The sequence below is a fragment of the Schistocerca nitens genome, chromosome 3 (assembly GCF_023898315.1).
Source record: "Schistocerca nitens isolate TAMUIC-IGC-003100 chromosome 3, iqSchNite1.1, whole genome shotgun sequence".
In the NCBI taxonomy this organism is placed as follows: Eukaryota; Metazoa; Arthropoda; class Insecta; order Orthoptera; family Acrididae; genus Schistocerca; species Schistocerca nitens.
This window is the reverse complement of record NC_064616.1, coordinates 532,337,497-532,363,872: the sequence shown is the minus strand read 5'-3', so window position 1 is coordinate 532,363,872 and position 26,376 is coordinate 532,337,497. Positions and strand designations below refer to the sequence as shown.

The window sequence follows — 26,376 nt, the reverse complement described above, 5'->3', positions numbered from 1 at the left end:
CCGCGTTTTCGTAGGCGATAAACAGAAACCATGGGAAATGGTCCATGCAGAGACCTGGTGGATGGCGCCTTGGCGCTGGAGTTCAGGCACGGACTCCAACAAAAGGCCCAGAGATTCGACAACCCAGCATAATCGGCGGGCAACCATCTTTTCAAGTAGTTTGTAGTGCATACTGCTGTGTCTAATCGGCCGGTAACAGTCGATGGATGCTGGGTTTTTATCCTGTTTAAGAATTGGAACGATGATTCGAGCATTAGCACAAAGTAGCTTAATAAAAGTGATAAGGTTGGTCTGAGAAGGATGTCGCTTGAATCACTGCAAGGCTCTTCGGCGAACATTAACAGTCGTTGCTATGTATTTAGTCCACTACGGCACTTGCCGGTGGTGGAGGGTACCTGTAGAAAGGGGAACAGCAGTTAAACAGTGGTGTGGGTGATCGTGTCGGAGACGTCTTGCCCAACATCGATGGGTCCATCACACAGAGAGTGCAAAGGTAACAGCAGAAGTGCACAGCTGCCAGTTGACTCTTCATAGCACCCAGTGTGGCAGTTGGTCCATCTGGCAGTGGCAAGTAAGTAACAGGATTACCACGAAGTGGTCATTGTCACAAAGATCGTCATCTACTGACCAACGTAGCAAAGCCACAAGACTTGGGGAAGATATCGTTAGATTGATAGCTGAAGAGGTACCACGGGTGGGACTGAAGTGGATGGAAGTACCATCGTTGAGGAGAGACAGATCATAGTCGACAAAAAGCTGGTCAAGTAGGAGGCACCTACCAGACGAAGTGGTACTCCCACCAGAAAGGGTGGTGCATACGACAGTCGCGAAGAAGGAGAAAAGGGGATGGAAGTAGTTGGATTAAGGTGGTCAACTCAATGTAAACAAGGTGCCTGTCTGGAGGTGTGTAAACGTTGCAAATGCAAATGATGATCTCTAAGGTCGTATGCATCTGCACTGCTATTGCTTCCAAAGTGGTAGAAATGGGAACCCACTCGCTGATGGAATCTGAAACAATGTACAGACCCCTCCATTCTCCGTCTTGGGGCCAACCTGATTCCGACACATTGAACGATAACCACACAGCATTGGGGGATGGTCATCAGTGTAGTGCGTTTATTGTAGAGCAACACAAATTGCACACGAGGAGAAAACAAGATTGTGTAGTTCTAACAGCCGTTCCACTGAATGATCACTTACAGGTGTCCAGGTTAGACATGAAAACGCCAGGACAAATTGTCATGCCTCAGGATCACTGATGGTGTTGGAACCAGATCAATGAGCATTCGTTCAGAGTCCGATAGCGTGGGGAGAGGGTGGCGGGTTGGCGCCTCAGGGGTCACCAGAGTAGCCTTGTCACGACTCTTTTTCTTCCTCTTCTCCTTCGCACCCTTTGGTGGCCGGGATTCTTCCGTCGAGTGTGGGGACTATGAGGAACGAGCAGCCCTTGTACTCATAGGCCGCGATCCTTCAGCCTTTGGCTGGTGTTGGGCCTATTATTTGTCGGCATCCTGGGAGAGGGGTCCCAAGAGAGAGTCTTGTCCCCAGTACACGCCAAGTGAGGAAGCTACTCATTCAGCTGGGTGCGTGGATGCGAGAAGTGCTTCCCAAAGACGTTGCTGCCAGAACCACAAGAGAGGAGGGTGGTGAAAAAACTGGTTTGAAAAAAAAAAAGAAAAAAAAAGTTATGGCCACTTCCATATAATTGGTCGTCGTATCAACAGGATGTAAACGCTGTTTTGTGTGTGTGTGTGTGTGTGTGTGTGTGTGTGAGAGAGAGAGAGAGAGAGAGAGAGAGAGAGAGAATACGGCAAACTCAACAGGTTTAGATTCCCTGCATTTTCTTTCTTGAAAACTGGGCGTGCCAGTGAATGTGTTTTGTGCAGCTGACACACGAAAATCGTCGTTCACAAGGACTACCTTCATGTCGTGATCGTCCACAGTTATCGCATTTGGGTCCACCATGCAGCAGGATGACATATGACCAAAGCTTGAGCATCTGAAGCACCTCACGGGTGGTGAGGCCGAAGGTTTCACGTCACACCTGCCCACCATGGTAACTTTTCCTGGAGGACATTTCCCTCAAATTCTACGATAAAGACGCCTGTATCTGTTAAATTACTTACTTATAAGAACGAGAGCTATGTGCCGACCACTTCATGCTAGGGGTTGTTTTGCGAGGCGACAAGTCACGCCAACGTCGCTCACCGATCATCATACAAGATGAAATATGTGCAGCTGGCACGCTGTAAAATGATGCACCGTTTTGCACACTTATGGTTGAAGACATGGGTTTCCCATTGATCTGCAATACAGACGTACTTTTAATTGGGCCAAAGCAGCAATATGTCATCAACCAATATCGGTGAAAGGGGTTACTTCGTAACATGCGTTGAGTCCGTGTGGAATGTGGTGTTTCCTTGTGGACGCACTTATTTCTCTTATCTGTTGGAACTAGAAATAGCGTTCTTCTGTATACATCAAATCGTTAAAACGTATACAGGGTTAACACGAACTCCGAAGAAATTTCTCTGGTTGTTGAGACACGTTATCTTGGTATTTTGGTATCAGAGGTCCGTCCCCGTTGTCTCCTGTGGCTCGTTACAGACTAATAGCATTGTATTTGATTTCTTACCCCCCATTTATCTTAGTACCTCTATTGCACTGAAAATATATGCACAATAGAGTAAACATCAAAAAACGTGATTTGTATCTTGCTTGGAAACAATCTTATTCACTCACGGTTGTTGCTGCTGAACACAGTGATGCCCACTTCACTCTTTGTCCTCAAGCACCCTTTCACCGCTGTTCGCTTCTGTATTGCCTTTTTTTTGGCATTGTTTGTTGTGCGTTAATAATTATACACAAGAGTATGGATAGATTCACTGACCGAGAGCTGGCCGATATGCAGCTCGTATTTGTGTTCACTGAATGCAGTCTAAGGGCGCCACTATGAAGCAATGCTGAGGTGTTCCGGCAGCGACGGCAACCTCATCATAGTACTTCATCATGTAAACATTTCCCTTTGTACGGCACCGCATAAACAGCCGTGGTATCGAGAGCCGCTTTCACATCTACGCGACACAGGCCTGTTGCCGTCTAAACGGCACACTGCAACCGTGGAACTGTCGTACACTCCCACAGCTGTGGACGGCTGCCATGCCGTTAAAACGGTGACATTTGGGGTTAGTGGAGGCTTTGTCAAAAATTGGTGCGTTCACATCTGTAATCTTTCAGGCGAGGCAGTCTTAGAGGCAACAACAGCGTATGAATCAGTTAATTCGTTCGAAGGTTATGTGCCTCACTTTTTGATTCCATAACTACTTCTACGCCTTTAGACGACTTTGGAAAAAGGCATTCAGCAATCACTTTTAGTGGAAGAATGACCACTTTTGTGGGGCAAAACTAGAAATACTCTGAGGGCAGGATTCATACAAAAATGCGTGGGTCGATGTATTCAGGAAATTGAGTTTTTGTTGTACCGTTTTCAAATACTGTAGTTACACTGAATGGAGTAATACCAATCTTCCCAAAGAAATTATTTTTTTAAATATTGCCAGACTACAGAACCACTTGAAGTCGAAAGTTATCCATTACGTTCCTGACATTATTTATGAAAGTCAACCATATACCAGCACTCAAAGTCCAATTATAGATAATAAATATTCCGTTTCAAAGCCACCTCTGTCACGCATAAAGTTATGCGCAACGACATAGGCTTCTACAGTATCTACAAAAAAACTGCGTTTAGGTTCAAAGATATTTATTCATTTGTAGCTCCATGTCAATTGCATACAAATAAATGACCAAACTGCTTCTGAAACTTCTGATTAGTATATTTAATTATTCCTCTGTGTTTGCAGTAGTTAGTTGCACAATGAAATATGATGCGCCGAATATAAATTCTGAAGACTTTGCCATATACTGAAATAGTACTTCTTTCCATTTACCTGATTGTAGCAGCCAATATTTGTATAGGCTGAATAGATTCGTCTTGTGCTGTAACGTAGCCTTTAGTTACGCAAGTAGTTACTGAATGTTGATATCCTCATTCAAACGTACTGAAAGAACTTCAGGTCCGCTACGAAGTTCTTGAAATATGGGACTGAACGCCTGAATTCTTTCCTTTTTAAATTAAATTGATGGCTTCACTCTGTTCTGTTGCCCTTCCTTTTAAACGACGATAATATAACGTCTCTGTTAGCATTTGTTCAAGTTGCATTGCGCAGTGACTCCGCTCAGAGACTAGGAAGTAAAGAATGACGAGAACTACCATGCCGTGGACAACAGCAACAAGATAATGTGAGACCACCGCGGCGACATGCTGTGTACGCGGTCCCGTTTAGACAGCTGCCGGCAAGTGTCAAATGGGCCAGTACAGTATGGTGAGTCGCTGTACGCACTGCCGTAATCATGGCGGTAGACATTCTGGATTGTACACATAGGCAACAGTTCGAACACGTAGTGATAGAAGCGTACGTTTTTCGCTGTTTCGTCTGAGTGTTGTAGCATTACTGTGCGTTTTCTTTTTGTTTTTTTGTGACGACATGTACCAAGCTTTTTCGATGTTGTGAAGGTATATTTTACAGAAACACAAAAGTAATTGAGATAACAAATGGCATAATCACAGTCGGCATTTTAGCCACGGCTTTGCCCGGGCACGTGCCTGTCACACTTTCACGCATCTCCTCTTCCCCACTCCGTCCGTCCGTCTCCTCTCTCCTCTATCTCAGTCTGTCTCTTATTCCCCTTCCTCTCTGTGTCCATCTCGTTGTCCACCTCTGCTCAACCATGCCCATTCACACATTTAGCTACTGGAACACATACCAACCCACCAGCATAACACACCTGTCGTGCTGGACAGCCTAGATGTCAGGGAATATCAATCCTTTTCAACCCCACCCGTACTGGAAAAAGGTATTTCTCACCCCCACCGTACTTATTTTCAGACAGTAGGGTGTGTGTATATCAAATTTGGTTGAAATTGAGCCAGTGGTTTAGGAGGAGAGGTGCAACTCACTCACTCTGCCTGGAGACCACATCTCTTATAACAAAATATTCAGAAAATATCCCTGAAAAGCCTCTGAAACTTTGTTGGCAGAGAGTGTCTTCAACTTGCATACATCCTACAATACAGTGTACCACAAAGGACTCTTTTGTTGAAGAGTTCCTGTGATAGCAGTACTCCAGTGCACAGACACCACCTTGATCCAATTTGAATCACATAGAACTTCATCTCAAATACACTCCTGGAAATGGAAAAAAGAACACATTGACACCGGTGTGTCAGACCCACCATACTTGCTCCGGAAACTGCGAGAGGGCTGTACAAGCAATGATCACACGCACGGCACAGCGGACACACCAGGAACCGCGGTGTTGGCCGTCGAATGGCGCTAGCTGCGCAGCATTTGTGCACCGCCGCCGTCAGTGTCAGCCAGTTTGCCGTGGCATACGGAGCTCCATCGCAGTCTTTAACACTGGTAGCATGCCGCGACAGCGTGGACGTGAACCGTATGTGCAGCTGACGGACTTTGAGCGAGGGCGTATAGTGGGCATGCGGGAGGCCGGGTGGACGTACCGCCGAATTGCTCAACACGTGGGGCGTGAGGTCTCCACAGTACATCGATGTTGTCGCCAGTGGTCGGCGGAAGGTGCACGTGCCCGTCGACCTGGGACCGGACCGCAGCGACGCACGGATGCACGCCAAGACCGTAGGATCCTACGCAGTGCCGTAGGGGACCGCACCGCCACTTCCCAGCAAATTAGGGACACTGTTGCTCCCGGGGTATCGGCGAGGACCATTCGCAACCGTCTCCATGAAGCTGGGCTACGGTACCGCACACCGTTAGGCCGTCTTCCGCTCACGCCCCAACATCGTGCAGCCCGTCTCCAGTGGTGTCGCGACAGGCGTGAATGGAGGGACGAATGGAGACGTGTCGTCTTCAGCGATGAGAGTCGCTTCTGCCTTGGTGCCAATGATGGTCGTATGCGTGTTTGGCGCCGTGCAGGTGAGCGCCACAATCAGGACTGCATACGACCGAGGCACACAGGGCCAACACCCGGCATCATGGTGTGGGGAGCGATCTCCTACACTGGCCGTACACCACTGGTGATCGTCGAGGGGACACTGAATAGTGCACGGTACATCCAAACCGTCATCGAACCCATCGTTCTACCATTCCTAGACCGGCAAGGGAACTTGCTGTTCCAACAGGACAATGCACGTCCGCATGTATCCCGTGCCACCCAACGTGCTCTAGAAGGTGTAAGTCAACTACCCTGGCCAGCAAGCTCTCCGGATCTGTCCCCCATTGAGCATGTTTGGGACTGGATGAAGCGTCGTCTCACGCGGTCTGCACGTCCAGCACGAACGCTGGTCCAACTGAGGCGCCAGGTGGAAATGGCATGGCAAGCCGTTCTACAGGACTACATCCAGCATCTCTACGATCGTCTCCATGGGAGAATAGCAGCCTGCATTGCTGCGAAAGGTGGATATACACTGTACTAGTGCCGACATTGTGCATGCTCTGTTGCCTGTGTCTATGTGCCTGTGGTTCTGTCAGTGTGATCATGTGATGTATCTGACCCCAGGAATGTGTCAATAAAGTTTCCCCTTCCTGGGACAATGAATTCACGGTGTTCTTATTTCAATTTCCAGGAGTGTACTACCAGGCAATGGCTGGGCAGTGTCGCCCATAGTTGAGTGCAGTCCTGGTGCACTAAGAGAATCTTATAAGGAAGATGTTTACTTCCTATGGAGCTCATACTAGCACTAGCATTACTTTGCTTCTTCTCGTGTCACTTCTGCTTATTGAGTGTATTTACTAATGGATGTTTATGGACATACTTTTCAACAGCATCTCTTTTCTACAGTATTTATCACTCACACTCTTTCTTTGAATTCATCAACTGCCTCTATGTATCTGCTGAGAGAATCTTTATTTTCGTTTGACAAGATACTTGCTAAATACAGTCTCTCTCTTCTTAATTATACTGGATAGTTTGCAGTCTCTGCTGATACAGTTATGGACTACTACATCTTGCCATTCTCGCCATCCACAGTATCTCTGTACCCCATGCCATATCCATTATCTACAGATATTTTGTTGATGGTGTCTTTTTAAAGCCCAACCTTATGCAATGTAAAGAAATATCGACCAAATGCATTTTCAGTACATATCAAAATACAAACATATTGAGCTTGTTCAATGCAGCATTTTATTTTATTTTATTGTTAGATAATGTTAGTTCTTCAGATAGCTCTATGTGTAGATGTTCTAACTTCGTGAATTTCTCCTTTTTAAGTATTTGAAATACTATGTTAACAGCTCAGGTGATGATGAGTTTTATACTTTTATTGTCAATATTACTTCCCACTGTTGTTCTAGGAAGTTAACATGAAACTGATCTCTTATATTATCAGCAATTACAACCATGTTGTCAGCATGGAATCCGCAGCTCGTGGTCGTGCGGTAGCGTTCTCGCTTCCCGCACCCGGGTTCGATTCCCGGCGGGGTCAGGGATTTTTCTCTGCCTCGTGATGACTGGGTTTTGTGTGCCGTCCTTAGGTTAGTTAGGTTTAAGTAGTTCTAAATTCTAGGGGACTGATGAGCATAGCTGTTGAGTCCCATAGTGCTCAGAGCCATTTGAACCATTTGTCAGCATGGAGGATAACACACATCCACTCTAAGCTTATGTTAACTCTTCTCTCCAGCACTTCCAAAGACTCTTGGAAAACTGCTCCTGAATAAAGGTTTTGTAAAAGTGGAGATATTACACATCCCCTTCTTCCAACTCTATTAAGTTGGACAAATCATTGCCAGCACAATGTAATTCCAACAACTGTTTGATACATTGCATATACTTTTGGTCTGTATGGAGCTGCATTAGATTATGATGTGATACATGACTAAAATTATTAAAAGTTTTTCTTCACCTATACAGCAGTGCATTCAGTTTTCCTTGATCATAATTCTAAACAAGTACTTGCATTGCTAATGTGTTCAATAACGACATACCCCATTGTTTGTACTGTAAAAAATTGATATTAACTTTCTACATTTCAAACGTATCCTAAGTTCTAAAAGATATGTCATTACAACTGGGCCCTTATGTTTTATTTTTGATGTGTGGCATGTTTTACACTTTGTCTTGCATAATTATTGAACTTCTAAAAGTAATTTCTACTCACCAGTGTAATATCTGAGGTCACTGCTGTATGGCAGATGTCACTAGGACCAATGTCTTCAAGAATAACCCTTATTACTAAAGTATCAAAGATCCTCATCGATCAAAAAGAAATGTCAGGAGGAGGTCAGATATGAATTTTATGGCGTTCTCCTTAAATCATGGTATGGAGTATGGAACAGAGAAAGTATTGCTCTGTTTTCCCCTTCGACCATTCTAACTTTTTAGTACACTGAACAATCATTTCGCTGTGGATTTACCTCAGCTAATGATAAATTTAGCAGGTGCAGACTTGCCATTTATGCTGTGCAATGAGCTGCTGTCTTATCAGCTGTGGATTTTCTGTTTTTCCTTGTGATTTCTTTATTCGATGGTCACAACTCTGATAAGAGATTTGTTCCTTCCACTATTACTTTGTGATAATTCTATGCAACACATAGAGAACTGGACATTACGACAAGGAATTGAAGTAAACGGTTGGGGTATATACAGCCTCTGCAATACATAAAACGTCCTACTCTGTAACATTAATCCTCTTCCTTCTAAGACTGCAATATGTGGCAGACAGCAAAATTACTGCAGAATCAGCACCAGTTCAGTTCTGAACAGGAAGTAAGGAGCGGAGTACATGAGGGGGGTGGGGATGAAGGGCAGATGGCAAAAAGATTAAGCTGTAGATGCCTGGAGGAAACCATCCTCACCAAGACTGATTTGACAAAACACAGAAAACCTGAACGTAGATGGATCTATGGAAGAAATGGAGCATGCAGATGGTGGTTAACTGTCTACTCCAGCTACCTCTACTTCATCTTACTTATTATCTATCAAGTCAACTACTGCCAACAAGCAAGTTTTATTCTTCTCATGCTGAAAGGACTTTGATGAAAAAAGTTAATGAAATTACCTGAACTAAATTTTACCCACTGTCATATAACCCCTCTCCCCCCCCCCCCCCCCACACACACACACAGACGTCTTTTCAAACTATTTCTGCAAGCATTAAGAGATAAAGATGAAGAACTAATAACTGAACAAGAAAACAGATTTTTCTGCATACCATCTTGTTCCATCAGTATACCGAAAACGTTGACGTCATAGCCATGTTAAAATAATAGCCAGGGCTGGTTATATTACATAGGTGAACTAGTGACCTACAACTTGGATGTGTCATGAGTAAATTTTATGATGAATGGTATTTAATGATTTTCTCTTGTTTACTCAATGTCACAACACAGTATTAGCATATTTGGACATGTTCAAAAGAACAGACCCCATTTTGATCCTCCAGCTAGTATAAATCAGGATCAAAAATGGTTCAAATGGCTCTGAGCACTATGGGACTCAACTTCTGAGGTCATTAGTCCCCTAGAACTTAGAACTAGTTAAACCTAACTAACCTAAGGACATCACATACATCCATGCCCGAGGCAGGATTCGAACCTGCGACCGTAGCGGTCTCGCGGTTCTAGACTGCAGCGCCTATAACCGCACGGCCCCTTCAGCCGGCTATAAATCAGGAACAGAGGAATTAAAGACATCAGCTTTCAGTGGGCATTGATTTATAACAATGGGGAAAGTTGCAGATATGTGCTGGACTGGGATTCGAGCCCAGATCTCCTGCTTACTAGGCAGACACACTGACCACTACCCCATATGCACACAATGGTCACTCTAACCACATTAACTACCTTAGCACACCTCCCGTAAAACCCAAATGAGAAAGGGCACTACATCAGTAGTGTGTGAACTGGACTTGCATTCGGGAGGATGACGGTTCAATCCCGGGTCCAGCCATCCTGATTTAGGTTTTCCGTAATCTCCCTAAATCGCTCCAGGCAAATTCTGGGATGGTTCCTTTCAAACGACATGGCCTACTTCCTTCCCCGTCCTTCCCTAATCCAATGAGACCAATGACCTCACTGTCTGGTCTCCTTCCCCAAACAACCCAAACCCTCAATAGTGTGTTGCATAAGCTGAGGATTGGGGTCTGATGGGAGATATGCTAGGGAAGTACACATGAAGTGATCAGTGCATCTGCCTAGTAAGCAGGACAGTTGGGTTCGAATACCGGGCCTGCACAAATTTTCGACTTGCCCCATTGATATAAATCAATGCCCACTGGCAGCTAATGTCTTTAATTCCTTTGTGAAAATGTTAGTAGTTTTCAGTAGCTTATTCAGGTAAAGTGGAATATATTCTGGGACTTTTTAGCAGGGTTATGGAAAGATGGGTCACCCTTTGAAACACACTAAGAAAAAAAAGATGCACTACAAAGGAATTATTCAAATGGGTGGAAGCGAGGTGGCGCAGTGGCTAGCACACTGGACTCGCATTCGGGAGGACGACGGTTCAATCCCGCGTCCGGCCATCCTGATTTAGGTTTTCCGTGATTTCCCTAAATCGTTCCAGGCAAATTCCGGGATGGTTCCATTGAAAGGGCACAGCCGGTTTCCTTCCCCATCCTTCCCTAATCCGATGAGACCGATGACCTCGCAGTTTGGTCTCTTCCCCCAAACAACCAACCAACCAACCAACCAACCAAATGGGTGGAAATCTGTAGATGTGATGTACATGTGCAGGCAGACAGATTATTACAATTTCAGAAAAATTGTATCATTTATTCAAGAGACAGCTTTATAAATTGAGTAAGTCAGTAACACAATCGTCCGCCTCTGGCCCTTATGCAAACAGTTACTCAATTTGGCATTTTTTGATATGCCCATTGGATGTCCTGAGAGATATTGTGCCAAATTATGTCCAATTGTCACATTAGATCATCAGAATCCCGAGTTGATTGTACAACTCTGCTCATAATGCTCCAGACATTCTCAATTGGTATAAGATCGAGACACCTTGCAGGCCAACCTGTACCTCGGCAATCCTGAAGAAAACAGTAGAAACTCTAGCCATGTACAAAAGGATGTTATCTTCCTGAAATGTAAACCCAGGATGGCTTACCATGAAGGACAACTAAACTGGGTGTAGAATATTGTTGACATACCACTGTGTTTCAAGGGTGCTGCGGATGACAACCAAAGGCGACCTCCTATGAAATCAAATGGTACCCCAGACTATCACTCCTGGCTGTCATGTCATAAAGCAGGTGATAGGTCGGTATCCCACCACTGTCAAGAGCTTCTCCAGACACATCTTCGGCCTGGAATCTCATTGACTGCAGTAGAAACGTCTTCAGTGACAAGGCCCATTATAAACTGAGTCCTGATGACCAGCTAAGACGATTCTGGAGACACTCCGGACAATGGTGGGATACCAATCTGACTGTCCCCCACAACATGGCTTGACATCCCCTTCGGCTGTCATCCATGACGACTCAGCACAGAGGTCACGTCGACAATATTCTAGGTCCGTTTTGCTGCCCTTCACTGCAAGCCATCCTGGGCTCACATTTTGGCATGTTAATGCCCATCTGCCCAAGGCTGTAGTTTCTACTGCTTGTCTTCGTGCTTGCCAAACCTTACCTTGACCAGATAGGTCGCCAGATTTCCCATATTGAGAACTTTTGGAGCATTATGGGCGGGGCCCTCCAACAAATTCGGGATTTTGATGAACTAACGTGCCAACTGGGTAGGACTTTCCACAATATCCCTCCAGAGGGTATCCAACAACTATCAATGCCAACAGCTTGTACCAACACATTGACTTGCTGAATTTGTGTAGCCCTTTCTCTTGAATAAATGATCCAATTTTTCAGATACTGAAATCATTTTGTTTGTCTGTACATGTACATCAAGTCTACAGATTTCTGTCCCATTCGGTAATTCCTTAGTGGTGCAGCTTTTTTTCCTCTCTCCTTAAGAATATATTTGGATGAGAATGTTGGTTATTTGCGGATTCAACCAACACACTTGAGTTATAGTGGAGGGGGCCAGTGCTCCCCAACTATGTGAAAGAGCCACAGTGCCCATGAGATGTAAAATTTACTGATATTGAGGTTAGACATCTCACACAATAAATTAAACATTAATAATATGTTTCAATTAATTTTTTATTGTAAAGGCATAATAAAATAAGTCAAAGAATATTTTCAGGGTTTCAGAAATGATTGAAAAATTGCAATGACTATTATAAATAACAGCATGCTGCATTCTAACTGATACATATTAACATAAATTTGATATGTGTGACTTTACAAGTAGACTAGAAACATGTACTTTTAAAAAATCGTGTTGAAATGCATGAAAGCAAGCAGAGGTTCATTCATTGTTATCACATTTGGTAAACTGTCTTTGTTTCATTGAACCTCTCCTGTACACTTTAATATTTTAACTTCTCGTATCATAATGTACAGTTTCTTGCGGTTGGGGATGTGGTTGTCAGTTACATGGCTATTACCAGAATTGGAGAGGAGAGGGGGATGTCTAATATATTTCTCGTCTAAGGCGCCACAATATCTAGCTTCGTGGATTGTATGCCACATTTTGACACAGACGTCTGTATCAGATATCACCCTCAACAAGGTTAAGGAACCAGCTAAACTGGACTGCTAAAAAAATTAAAAACCTGTTCTTAAAATTTAGAAAGATAAAACATTTCATCCAATTTCGAATACATAAAATTTACATACTATTTTGATTCCCCATAAAATGGCAAAATAATATGGCAGTGATAGTTGTTAATATAAGTAACTGCTTATGACAAGAGGTGACTACAACCACTGAATGGACAGCAAAATAAACTGAGTACTGACCTGGAGTGCTTTGTGTTTACCAGTTTTCAAAACTAAGCTATCAATGTGTCCGAAACTAAACTTTAAAAATCTGTGTGCAATATCGGTTTTCCCTTGTGGCAGTGATACATAGGCTTTACATGCGGAAAACAAAGACTTCAGGTTTCTTCAGCGAGCAACTAAGAGATGTAAGATGGTAATTATTAAGAGCGGCCGGAAAACAGACGGATCAGGGAACAGAAGAGCAGAAGGCGATTAGAACCACAATGGAAGAAAACGGTACTTAGGGCTAGGGGGACGGGCAATACCATTCATAATCACGCAAATGGATAATAAATGAACAAAGGAAAGTTCTCTGCTGGATTCCAAGAGATAAAGAACAGACGACGAATATATCCCAGCAATCCTGTCTTCCGCAAAGTTACAACTGAACAATCCACAGAGGCGTCCAGATTCGGCGCGCGCTCCAAAACACACACACACACACACACGTCTAGATTCGGCGCGCGCTCCAAAAAACACACACACACACAATAAACATAAACCCCCTGTAGCTTTTATTCTATCACTATTTTCCATCCAGTCTTTCGGTCTAGCATATAACTGCCACAATTATTCTTACAATAAATATAAAAATTGCTTACAGCATCAAAACCGACCTACCAAGAAAAGCAATCCTTACTTATTTTCTTTTACAGCTGTGGGAGTTGCTCGTGCAGACAAAATATTTGCTGTAAGTGGTAAAATAATTCCTTTCCATTACCGCATGGTATATGACAATTTAAACTTTGTCTTCCAGCAATCTCCTGTAACTACCAGGTTATTAATTACCTCTTCCGTGTAATGGTAATTGTAATCCTCATCACGCCTTGTCATTTAGCAATTAAATTGACAGCATAACTGAATGGACAGAACACCAAAGACTGCACACCACAGTAAACAAGCGTTTCGTTTTATTTAAAACTTCTGATGAGCAAATTTACTCCTCTCAGAAATTAACCTCTAAACAGATAGCAGCTGTCTTTCTGTCGTTTGTTAACCTGACGGTGATCCATAAACTTCGTTCAGAGAATTCTTTTGTCAAAAAGTATCGCAGCTTAAAATACTCTTGGGACAAAAATCTAATACATTTTAACCGAACACTCAGAAGTCTTGGTTTTTTATAAAATTTATTTTCGTAACTAGAACTCTAGTAAAAGCCGAGGATCAAATCCTACAATAATTATCAATAACTGATGAATACGTAAACAAAACACTTTTTTTACCCCAAACAAAGTGATTATTTGGAATGTCAGAAGTTTTCAGTTTTTTTTTTTTCCAAGACCGAATAGACCTCATTAATTTGTTTGACATTAACTAGGATGCAAAGCTTAGATGTTACTTTTTTTTTACATAACAGTATTCACAACATGATATACATACGGCACTGTTTACAAATACGACACATAGTGTAGACACCAATACTGGACCTCAAAACACTGCCAGTCACATTTTCGTACATAAAATATTAAATTTTGCGTTCTTTCCTAACAACAATCTGATGTATCATTTTATACACTTGTTAAATTATATGACGCCGATGTAAACAACACGACTTAAGAAACTGTTCGTATCATTCCTGTAACATGCATTCACCTCTACTTCTACACTCAAATACAATTTCACATACCGCTTGCTACGAATGTCTAGCTTGTTATAGTTAAATAAAAATAAACTAGTCAAGTTAGTAAACAGTCGAAAGACATAACAGTACTTACTTTTCACGAGCCTGTGCGTCTGACGGTACTGTCGAGCCCTTCCCTTTCGCGTACATATTGCAGACTTCAACTGTCACGCACCTGTCAGACTACGAGGGCCTGCAGTGACCCGGTGACCATGGCAACGTCAAAAGACCTGTCAACTCTGAACCCCTGATTGGCTCTGCTGCACATTTGGCAGGAGGAGCTTCGCCACTACGCTTTGCGTAAGAAGAGGGAGACAGAGAATGCGTTCCTATTGGTCCGAGCTGTGCCCTCCCCCTCGGCTGTTGGGACTGCAGAGCCTACCCCCCAGTAACCTTCTGCTCGCATTCTGAGAACTACTGTTTTTCACTATTTACACTGCTATTACTTATTTTTCAGATGTTTATATACATAAATGTATATAATAAAGATATCTTGACTTTTGTAGTCTTGCGCATTTCTCCGTTATGTGTCTCAAGATCATGTATATCGTAAAAGGTGGGGGGGAACACTGCTCAACAGCGGAACACCAGCGCGAGCGGCAGCCTACTACGGTTTCCGCCAAAGACTAGTCAATATCGCAGGGACGCTGCAACCGACAAAAAATTTTCGTTTTTGAGTATTTTCAGTGCCGTTTCAGTGTTGCATATGTACTTTCGGTAATTGAAAATTGTATCTATTGGCTTATTTATCTCATCAGAACGCTATTATGCAGTTTTACGTCAAGTTGGCGTTTAATTCATATTCAGCACCCACTGCCCGATGAGTGCCGCATCTTTGCGACCTGGCGCATAGTGTCTTTGGAGTTGCAACCTATGGTTGATCATTATTCAAACTGATGGCGGTGTGTTCGCATTGACTGTATACATTTCGACCATTCTTCTTTTTATACCTAGTTAATAATATGTACTATGATTTACAAAAGTTACCATATCTTTATTTCATTTTATCATACACACCTATCTCCTCCCAAAATTAGTAGTGTTCCGAAAAGAGTTCTTAACAAAACTATGATGTAATACCAGTAAAAGTACTAATAACACTTTTCGATCCATTCCAATAAATATTTATGTTACAGTTTCTTGGAGTCAAATATTTAACAATTATTTGATAAACTTTCATGGTCACAAATTGTTCTTACCGTCGTCCAGTGTTCAAAGTTCTTCGTAGTTGAACTAGCAATTGTACTGCCGGGATGATTGCGGTTGTTTGTGATTGAACGATATTTGTCGGTGCTAGATTTGTGTGTCGTATCCGATTAATTCTCTAAGTTATTTAGAAGTTAATTGATTCATTAATGCTCCCGGCATTGTAGAGCTCGCAGCGGACCAGTGGACAAAAATTTAATCAACTACCAGGAGACGTATTACATACATTTCACTGTACAGTAAATTTGTTGAAAAATTGTAGCTGTGCTATTGTAAAACTTGATTGCTAAACAGGTTTAGACGTGCATCAAGTATTCGAGTTTTCAGAAGGACCTTATTTTTATTAAGAGGGAAATAAAAGTAAGACAGTTTGGTTTCTTCCTCAGTATTCGGTAACTAGTGCAGGGAATTTCTGAATTTTAGTAGAAATGTCCGGCATTAGTGCGTATTCGTCTGCGAGGTCGTTGACATCTTGCGCCTGCGCATCCTAGGTCAAAACTGCCTGAAGCATCGATGAGATTGTTGGGTTGCCTACGCGCAAGCGCAGCAAGCTATCTGCGGGCCAAGAGCAAATCGCGTAACTTCGTTACGTTATCTGTCCCTTTAACTTGGTTTTACTGGTTTATAGAGTACATTTTTAAATCTTTGTCCGTGGTTTTTGGTCCAAGTTTATAGAAAAAGTTACTAAACGAACAACACATTTATTAAATACATTTTGTTTCATTTACACGTACATAAATGTTCCGCAAGCAGTAGTACACCGTATGAAGAAGTATACTTGGCATCAGTGTGATTTCCCACCTCCAAATGTAGTCACGAATGTTACGCAGGCAAATTCCTTCCAGCTAGTTTCCGTATTTGGCACTCCTCCACAAATTTCATTACTACGTTCTTACACTGTAATTGTGTTACAAGGAAGGATCGAACATTTTTCTGTAAATACTAGCTATTGTATTTTAAAAGTGGGCATTGCGTAGAGTCCGGGCGTCCCTTGCAATTTCCACCAATTCTATTTTATTGGTCTGTAGTACACTACTACCTGTCAGCTAAACTCATCACGAATTACGCACCTCATCTCCAAATATTTTCAATTTCTTCAGTTAGTCTAACTTCACACTAACCTGAAAAAAACAACACAGTCTTAAAGGGTAAATGGCACAAGTGTCTTTCAAACCACTTCATTCTCGGTCCATTTACATACGCCAGAATTTTCACAGGCTCTGCGTCAATGATAATAGGTTATAAAATCTACCACAACATTATCTGAATCCATTAATATAAAATAGAATTTAAATAAATTAAATGCACACACACACACAAACAATCAGCTTAATTATCAACACGCTCTCATCCATGATGGAACATTAGTGTGGTTCTAAGTTGACAGCCATCGAATCAACAGATTTACCATAAGAAATAGTAACGGATTATGACAGACGTGAAACCATTTAATGTATATGGAAAACATTAAACTATATGCCCCAACAGAAACAAAGATGCTAATCACCTCTTATAAATAGTAGAATTATTTTATAAAAACATAAGCACGCCATCTGACCTAGGCAAATGCAGGAGAACGAATACAAGGAAGGACAAATTTTTATCTATGGATTTGAGATGAATAATTAAGAAATAACTGAGCCTATAGGTGATTGCGTCTCCTACAAGTATTTTTTGCCCTTCAAGAAAGACGACTGTTGCCTACAACCATAAAACAACGTATCAGAATACAGACACCAGCAAACTTTCTTCAGTTTTGAAACGGAAACGACATAACAAAGAAGCGGGTTCGGCATCGCGCCCGTTTAGTTTTTAAAGGCTTAATAATTTTCGCCTAAAAATTCAGAGGCATTACTATTCAGCACGTCCTCGTACATTGGTAAGTGACGTGGTCGGCAAAACACACCTGCCATGTTTCTGTTTCAGTCAGTCGGCTTGCATAGCCACCGTAGGGTCTTTCTGTTCCCTTACTGAGGAATACTGTAGTGGCTGCTGTGATATAAAAAGGATGATAGCGGACGTTCTTGGTTCTGTACCCAATGTGCTGATGACCATTGTTTGCACATTCTTAGACTATCCAGTACCTGATTTCCTCTTGTACGATCAGCTGGAGGAAGCTTCGTAAGAATGCTTGCAGATCTTGTAGACTGTTCTCTCTAATTTCTGTCCCAAGAAACAAGAAAATTTCTCAGAAAATAGAGTGAGAAGCTTTATGAATCTAAGTGCCATTCTGAACTATAAAGTCGTTCATCTGTAAATGCGATTCTTGACAAGGATGTGATTTATGTCGCTTTCTAATGACACAACACTTCTTTTGTTTCGAATCGGTAAAATATATTTTTTATCGGATTCTGCAATTTAATGAGCCACCCGATACTTACAGTGGGCTCCGTCTAAAACTTAAAAAGCAGCGAGTTCCACATGTTTCTACCAAAGAGTCTATTCATGTGCAAGTAGTCTTAATGCTCGAAATTTTTTGACTTAAACACTCGTCATTAGGCTCTATGTTACGTTATTAATTACTGTGACGAACAAGATTCAACTATGGAGAGCTAATCGTCTCAAGTACCATCCCGAAGAGCTTTCCGCATCGCTGCATTCATTTCCGATTGTCATACTAATACAACAATTGGCGAAGTTCATGAAGGAGTCAGCAATCAGTGTAGTTCGGAATTCGTTCACTATGTAGCCAGTATATGGTCCAACATTAAAATTAGTATCGGTAACTGACTCGCTTTCAGCCGCAAATGAAGCACTACTTATAATTATACCCCGATGATTTCCCCACAAATATTTTAATAGTTTCATGCTAACAACGCCTCTCAATCTATTAGGAAAAAACAGCGTCATTTACGGGACGCTGCGTAGAAACAACCGCCACCCCTTCCACCTCTAGGTCAGAACACATCCCAATTGTACTCGTTATTGTCTTAGTTGATTTTTATCTGAAGTGTGCTGCAAACTGAAAAACTCATTCACGAAGTTCTTTTCGCTTCTGTCGCTGAAGCATCCTCAGTGACCATGATGTAAAAGTTACGAATAATTATTACCATATATTGTTTAATCATTATAAAGTTAGAAACAAATTTGGCATAAGCATTGTCTGAGACACGATCCTAATAAAACAAGAAAACTCTAAATGGAAAACAACAATGTCCACAGATAACTTTCCTGAGTTATGAATAAAATTTCAAATCTATAATGTGAATTGTGCAAGGAAATCAGGTGCAGTAACCGTGAAAAACGGTCTCCAAAAAACCTACGAAGAAATTAAGAAATTACACCAATGAATGAGTCTAGTCCACCACTGCCGATGACAAAGGGAGAGACAATTGTCAACAGAAAGTGTAAAAAGGAACACTAACCACTGAAAGTAATTTATTAAATACTAGCTGACTACCCGACATTGCTGGAGTATGTATTTAATCCAATCTTCCAGCAGTCCATCTCTTTCTTCCCTCTCTCTCTGTCTATCACTACCACCCCCCCTCCCTCTGACCAACTCCACCACCCCCACTCTCAGTCCATCACCTCCTCCCCCCCTCTCTCGCTCCATCTCCTCCTTCCCCTCTCTCTGTCAATCTGCTCCTCCCCCACTGTCCATCCCCTCCTTCTATCTCTAATTCCCTCAGCTCCTTCCCCTCTCTTAGTCTATCCCTCTTCCCCATCTCTTCGTCGATCTCCTCTTCCTGTCACTCTGTCCATCTCCTCCTCCACGTTTCTCTGTCAATCTCCTCCTCCTCCTCCTCCTCCTCCTCCTCCTCTTCCTGTCCATTTCCTCCTCCCCTATTTCTGTCCATCTCTTCTTACTGCTATCTGTGTCCATCTCCTCTTTCCCCCTCGATGTCTGACCATCTCCTCGTCCTCCCTTCTCTCCCCACGTTTTCACACTCGTCTCAACGGGGTGCTGGTTTTTCTTAGCCCTACAGCATTTTTTCCATATTGTACCTAACATGTGTGCCAAATTTTATTGGTGTCGTTTCAGGGGATTAGGATGAGTGTTTGACCCGTGGCTTAGCCCACATGCTCTGTCAGATACATTTCATACAAATTTAACATAGTCCACGAGTATTTATACACATATTTTACCTATATCTCTAGCGCATTTCAGCCTGCAGTTTCATTTTCACGCAGCTCAACGTTTATGACGTTAGATCTCCTGAAGTATGTGTTGTACAATGATACACACTACTGGCCATTGAAGTTGCTATCCTAAGAAGAAATGCAGATGATAAACGGGTATTCATTGGACAAATATATTATACTAGAACTGACATGTGATTACATTTTCACGCAATTTGGGTGCATAGATCCTGAGAAATCAGTACCCACAACAACCACCTCTGGCCGTAATAACGGCCTTGATACGCCAGGGCATTGAGTCAAACAGAGCTTGGATGCACAGGTACAGCTGCCCATGCAGCTTCAATACGATACCACAGTTCATCGAGAGTAGTGACTGGCGTATTGTGACGAGCCAGTTGCTCGGCCACCATTGACCAGACGTTTTCAATTGGTGAGAGATCTGGAGAATGTGCTGGCCAGGGCAGCACTCGAACATTTTCTGTATCCAGAAAGGCCCGTGCAGGACCTGCAACATGCGGTCGAGCATTATCCTGCTGAAATGTAGGGTTTCGCAGGGATCCAATGAAGGGTAGAGCCATGGGTCGTAACACATCTGAAATATAACGTCCACTGTTCAAAGTGCCGTCAATGCGAACAAGACGTGACCGAGACGTATAGCCAATGGCACCCCATACCATCACGCCTGGTGATACGCCAGTATGGCGATGACGAATACACGCTTCCAATGTGCATTCACCGCGATGTCGCCAAACACGGATGCGACCATCATGATGCTGTAAACAGAACCTGGATTCACCCGAAAAAATGACGTTTTGCCATTCGTGCACCCAGGTTTGTCGTTGAGTACACCATCGCAGGCACTCCTGTCTGTGATGCAGCGTCAAAGGTAACCGCCGCCATGGTCTCCATGCTGCTGCAAACGTCGTCGAACTGTTCGTGCAGATGGTTGTTGTCTTGCAAACGTCCCCATCTGTTGACTCAAGGATCGAGACGTGGCTGCACGATCTGTTACAGCAATGCGGATAAGATGCCTGTCATCTCGACTGCTAGTGAGTGATACGAGTCCGTTGGGATCCAGCACGGCGTTCCTTATTACCCTCCTGAACCCACCGATTCCTTATTCTGTTAACAGTCACTGGATCTCGACCAGCGCGATACGATAAACCGCAATCGCGATAGGCTACAATCCGACCTTTATCAAAGTCGGAAACGTGATGGTACGCATGTCTCCTCCTTACACGAGGCATCACAACAACGTTTCACCAGGCAACACCCAAATGCTGTTTGTGTATAAGAAATCGATTGGAAACTTTCCTCATGTCAGCACGTTGTAGGTGTCGCCACCGGCACCAACCTTGTGTGGATGTACGTCATCGTCGTGGTGTAGCAATTTTAATCCCCAGTAGTGTAATTTGCAGGTACATCCAGTAGTAAATGTGCCTACTTTCTGCGAAACGTGTCGTGAATATTGTTACTAGTAAAGAAGTAATAAACTGAAACGTCGTGCATGCGGCTGTTTCCTTAAAAAAAAAAAAAGTTCAAATGGCTCTGAGCACTATGGGGCTTAACTTCTAAGGTCATCAGTCCCCTAGAACTTAGAACTACTTTAACCTAACTAACCTAAGGACATCACACACATCCATGCCCGAGGCAGGATTCGAACCTGCGACCGTAGCGGTCGCGCGGTTCCAGACTGTAGCGCTTAGAACCACTCGGCCACTCTGGCCGGTCAGTTTCCTACGTATCTCACTACTTACGTCGTTATATCTTCTGAGCTTCTTGAAATTTTTTCTGGTACATTCAGTGGTATATGTGAATACTGTCTGCAAAATGTGTCACGTATACCGTTAGTAGTAAAAAAAGCAATAAATTAAAACGCCATGATTCATGCGCCAGTTTTACTGAACGAACAGCGAAAAGGTCGTAAGCTGTAAACGTTTTTCTTTCAGTATGTGTATTCTCGCGTCGTGGGTTACACTGCTTTTTCACCCCCATCCTTTACCCCTTTGATTAGATGTAGATGATGATTAGAGTTGCAATTTTCTGTGACAGGTAGGACGGCCATCAGAGTGCGTTAGTGTAATTCGTGTTTAGTGCTGTTACCAGGACTGGTAGGGTATGTAAGGGACGTGAACAGCTTCAGATGATAAGTGATCACTGAGAATGGCACGGAGATGCCACGTAGTCGCGTGAGACAGCGTTACACACAGAGTTTGGGTTGAGCCTTATTGTGGGTCTCCATTTGGCCAGCTGGTCGAATCGTGCAGTATTCATACTTAAAGGGCATTCGGATGTGACTGTCGTCTCACGCTGAATTGCATGGGAACATGAGGACAGGCATGCTCGTCCTCAAGATTCCGGATGACCACGCCTGGCCACCATAAGAGAGGAAAGCCCTGTTGTGCTCCAAGCACATCGTAATCCCTTCACATTTGCATCTGCCATACGAGGACAAGTAATGGACACGCTGCAACATTCTGTGCCATCTACACTATTTGTCGGTGTGGTGTGCGTACTGTAAGACCTTCGGTACACACACCATCAGATTATTTGACTTGTCGCTCTAACGAAGTAGGCGAGTGTCAGCAATATGTCTCGTGGTCTTATCGTGGCGTGTTTATCTTCTGCCGTTAGGTCAGACGATAGAAATGCCACTTGCACGCTTAGAGTAGCAGACTGACGGTGGTCAACTTTAAACAGAACTTGATTAATTTTCACACACATTTATTAAAATAACAACAAGCATAAAAATAACTTGGTTCTGGATGCTATTTACAATTGACAATCTGAAGTTCCTTTGGTCTTGTTACGTTAATCTTATCCTCAGCCCGCAGCTCGTGGTCGTGCGGTAGCGTTCTCGCTTCCCACGCCCGGGTTCCCGGGTTCGATTCCCGGCGGGGTCAGGGATTTTCTCTGCCTCGTGATGGCTGGGTGTTGTGTGATGTCCTTAGGTTAGTTAGGTTTAAGTGGTTCTAAGTTCTAGGGAACTGATGACCATGGATGTTAAGTCCCATAGTGCTCAGAGCCATTTCTTTTCTTATTCTCACATATTTCTGATACTTGACAAAGTGTCTATACATTTCTCTTCATGGCTATGTACAGGAATATGATAATCTTATTAGCCGCAGACTGAAACTTGACTATAGACTGGTACATACAAATGCAGACTAATGCAGACTGACTAATCGGAGTTTTTTTTGTTTTTTTTTCCTTTATTGATTTTCAGTTCCCCCCGAAGGGGGTGGTCTGGCAGCAGGTTAGTACGCTGCTCTACAGACTACAGATTTTTATTTTAAAAAATGGAAGAAGAAAAGAAACAAGAAAAACAGGCGATAAAACGGTGACATAAAGCGTAAAATGGCGGAAAAATGCGGAAAGTTAAAACAGAAAACAAAAGGGGTTGGCAATGTTAATAAAAGACACAGGAATCAAACAAGTAACATAGTACTCACACAATTAAAAAACACGGCGACAGTCTGGTTTCTGTTCACAAGAGATAAAAAGCACACCCAGCGACAGTATGATGGCCGTTCGCAACACTTCCCAAAAAAACACAACACGGAACACTCACTGTAAAACACTCCACGAAAAGGGCGGCACAAAGATGACACTCCCGAGCCAAAGGCAGATTGGGGGGGGGGGGGGGGGGGGCGACCTGGAGGAGGGGGAAGAACAAGGAGGGAGGAAGGAAAAAAACGAAAAGGGGGGGGGGGAATCAAGGAGGGAGATGACTAATAAAGGGGGGAGGGGCAGGGCAGACACAAGAGGGAATGAGAGGAGGCAGAGGAGGGAAATGCAAAAGGACTCGGGGGAGAGAAGGGGGCAGAGGAAGGGGAGGTGGGGAAAAAAGAAGTTAAAGGGGGGGGGGGAGAGGGAGCCCAGGAAAAGGACAGAGGAAAGGAGGGGGAGTGAGGATCAGAGTTGATAGGAGGGATAAATGGAGGGAGAGAGGGCATCATCCGGGAGGGGGAGTTGATGGAAGCCACCTTGGGGAAGGACATGAAGGGTGTAGAGATGGAGGGTAGGGGGGACACAACAGTGAAGACATGGCAGGGGGCCAGGATGGGAGAGGAGAGGAGCAACCAGGGGGTGAGGGGGATCAAGGTGGCGGGAGGTGTAGAGGACTAATCGGAGGTCTGTACACCCGTTATAATACCTCGTGCATTCATGCATCACTGCGCGAGTGTGATCCACGAGGAGAAAAGGTTCTACGTTAGCAGCAATCTCATTGGCTGCGTTACATATTAATACGCGGATCGGCGGAAGCAGAATTTGGTCCGTCTCTAAGACAGCGTCATCTCGTAGTGCGGAGATGGACGAGCGCTGCGCCTGCGCTGTTGTGCTTAGCGGGGCGCGCTCTAGTGGGAAAGTTGTGTACGCGCTGACTACGCGGAACTATGGACACAACAGTCGGAGACCTGCAGCAGTCGGACTGGGGAATTACCGTCCTGCGTGTAGTCTGCTGCCAACACTACAACACAAACGGCTTCACCCGTAGTGTTACTGTGGCCGGAAAGCGTGGATTGTTGAATGGTGTCGCACTGTCTTCAACAATGAATCGCAGTTCTGCGCTACCACGGATGAGCATCGGTGGTGATTGTGGCGGCTTTCTGGTAGGGGTTCCATTCTTCCAATGTTTAAGTGAAGCACAGCTGTGTCACTCCTGTCGTCATGGTGTGGGCATCGGGTATGACTTCAGATGACAGCTGGCTGTGATTGAGGGAACTCTGGCGGCAACGGTGCGCCATAGACACCCTGCGTCCTCATGTGTTATCTTTCATTTGACAGCATCGTGCTGCTGTTTCTCAACAGGAAAATGCTCGTGAAGGCCTGGCACGTGTTTCTGCGAACTGGATTGACGCTGAGGTACTCTCGTGGCCAATCAGGTTTCCAGGTGTGTCCCCAATATAACGTGTATGGAACCAGCTCGGACGTCAGCCCCGTCCTAGTGCCAGTATCCAGGATATCAAAGATCAGTTAAAACGGTTGTGGGTATCTCAACTCAGGAGATGATACAACGGCTTTCTGGCACGCTTCCCAACTTAATCAGTGCATGTATCGAGGCCAGAGGGGGTACAACGTCATACTGATAAGTTGATTCGTACTTCCAAGTTCTCTGTAAACTTGAATCGATTTTGTACTCACTGCAACAACATCACATACTCTCGCAACACGTGAAGCTTCATTTAGTTTATTCAAACCATTCTGGGCACTTGGCTTTTTTTTGCAGGCAGCGTGATTATCAGTGGTGTATTCGTTTAGCTTTTACGTACTTTTTCTGCGATCAGTTTTATTTTCCCATTTTAAGCGTACCGCAAATTGAAATGCTGATTCTGCAGACTTTATTCGCTCTTAATGGCAGATGACGTATTTAAGAAATTACTTTCAATGTTTAGTGTTCCTTCTTCCATGTCTTGATTACAGTCGTCGCTTCCTTTGTCATCATCAGTGGCTGAGTCTACACTTATCCACTGGTTTAATTTTTCATGGGTTTTTGAACGCCCCTTTTCTCGGTCATTGCACCCGATTTCTTTGCACAATTCATTTCATAGATTTGAAACTTTATCCGTAACTCAGGAAATTTGTCAGTGGACATTCTTGTTTCCCCTTTAGTGTTTTCCTGTGTTTTTAGTATAGTATCACAGGTATTGTTAATAACAAATTTATTTTTAAAATATAAACTGTAATAACTATTCGAAATGTTTACATCATGGTCGCTGAGGATACTACGGCAATAGAAGCGGGAAGCCTCTGGTGAAAGAGGTTTTCAATTTGCAGCACAATTGAGGTAAAAATCAACTAAATAATAATGAGAAAATTCTTACGTAGGGGTGGAAGGGGTGCGGGAGGTTTCTACACAGCCTCTCGCAAGTGGTGTAGTTGGTTCCTAATAGCGTAAAAATTAGTTTTTGATCCTGCATCCACTATGAAAAGACACAATGGAATTAAAGACATTATCTGCGAGTGGGCATTGATTTTTATCAATGGGGCAAGTTGAATATTGTGCTGGATTGGGATTCAAACCCATGTCTTTTGCTTATGAGGCAGATGCGCTGACCACTGCGTCATCCGGACACAGCGGTCACCACACCCGCACGGACTATAGGACTATCTTACCACGCCTACCGTCAGTCCAACATTCTCAACTTATACCACACGCTAGCCTCATTACTCGCGACATCCCGCCGATTCCCGTAAGAGTTCGAGTTTGGTGACCACTGAAGGGATCATTGGCCGTCATCGCCTTAATTATATGTACACTACTGGTCATTAAAATTACTACACCAAGAAGAAATGTAGATCATAAACGGGTATTCATTGGACAAATATATTATACTAGAACTGACATGTGATTACATTTTTACGCAATTTGGGCTCATAGCTCCTGAGAAATCAGTACCCAGAACAAACGCCTCTGGCCATAATAACGGCCTTGATAAGCTTGGGCATTGAGTTAAACAGAGCTTGGATGGCGTGTACAGGTAAAGCTGCTCATGCAGCTTCAACACGATACCACAGTTCATCAAGAGTAGTGACTGGCGTA

The 26,376-nt window shown here is 43.5% G+C and overlaps 1 protein-coding gene across 5 annotated transcripts in view; it reads right to left on the bottom strand.

Moving 5' to 3' along the window:
* Positions 1-14,834, bottom strand: part of LOC126248450 (single-stranded DNA-binding protein 3) — a 377,126-nt gene extending 362,292 nt beyond the window's left edge. For all 5 annotated transcript variants that reach the window (XM_049949437.1, XM_049949439.1, XM_049949440.1 and 2 more), the window contains exon 1: positions 14,635-14,834. In XM_049949437.1, the coding sequence (XP_049805394.1) occupies positions 14,635-14,690 (56 nt within the window). In that variant the 5' untranslated portion in view covers positions 14,691-14,834. The remainder of the gene's footprint in view (positions 1-14,634) is intronic.
* Between the last annotated feature and the right edge of the window lie 11,542 nt (positions 14,835-26,376).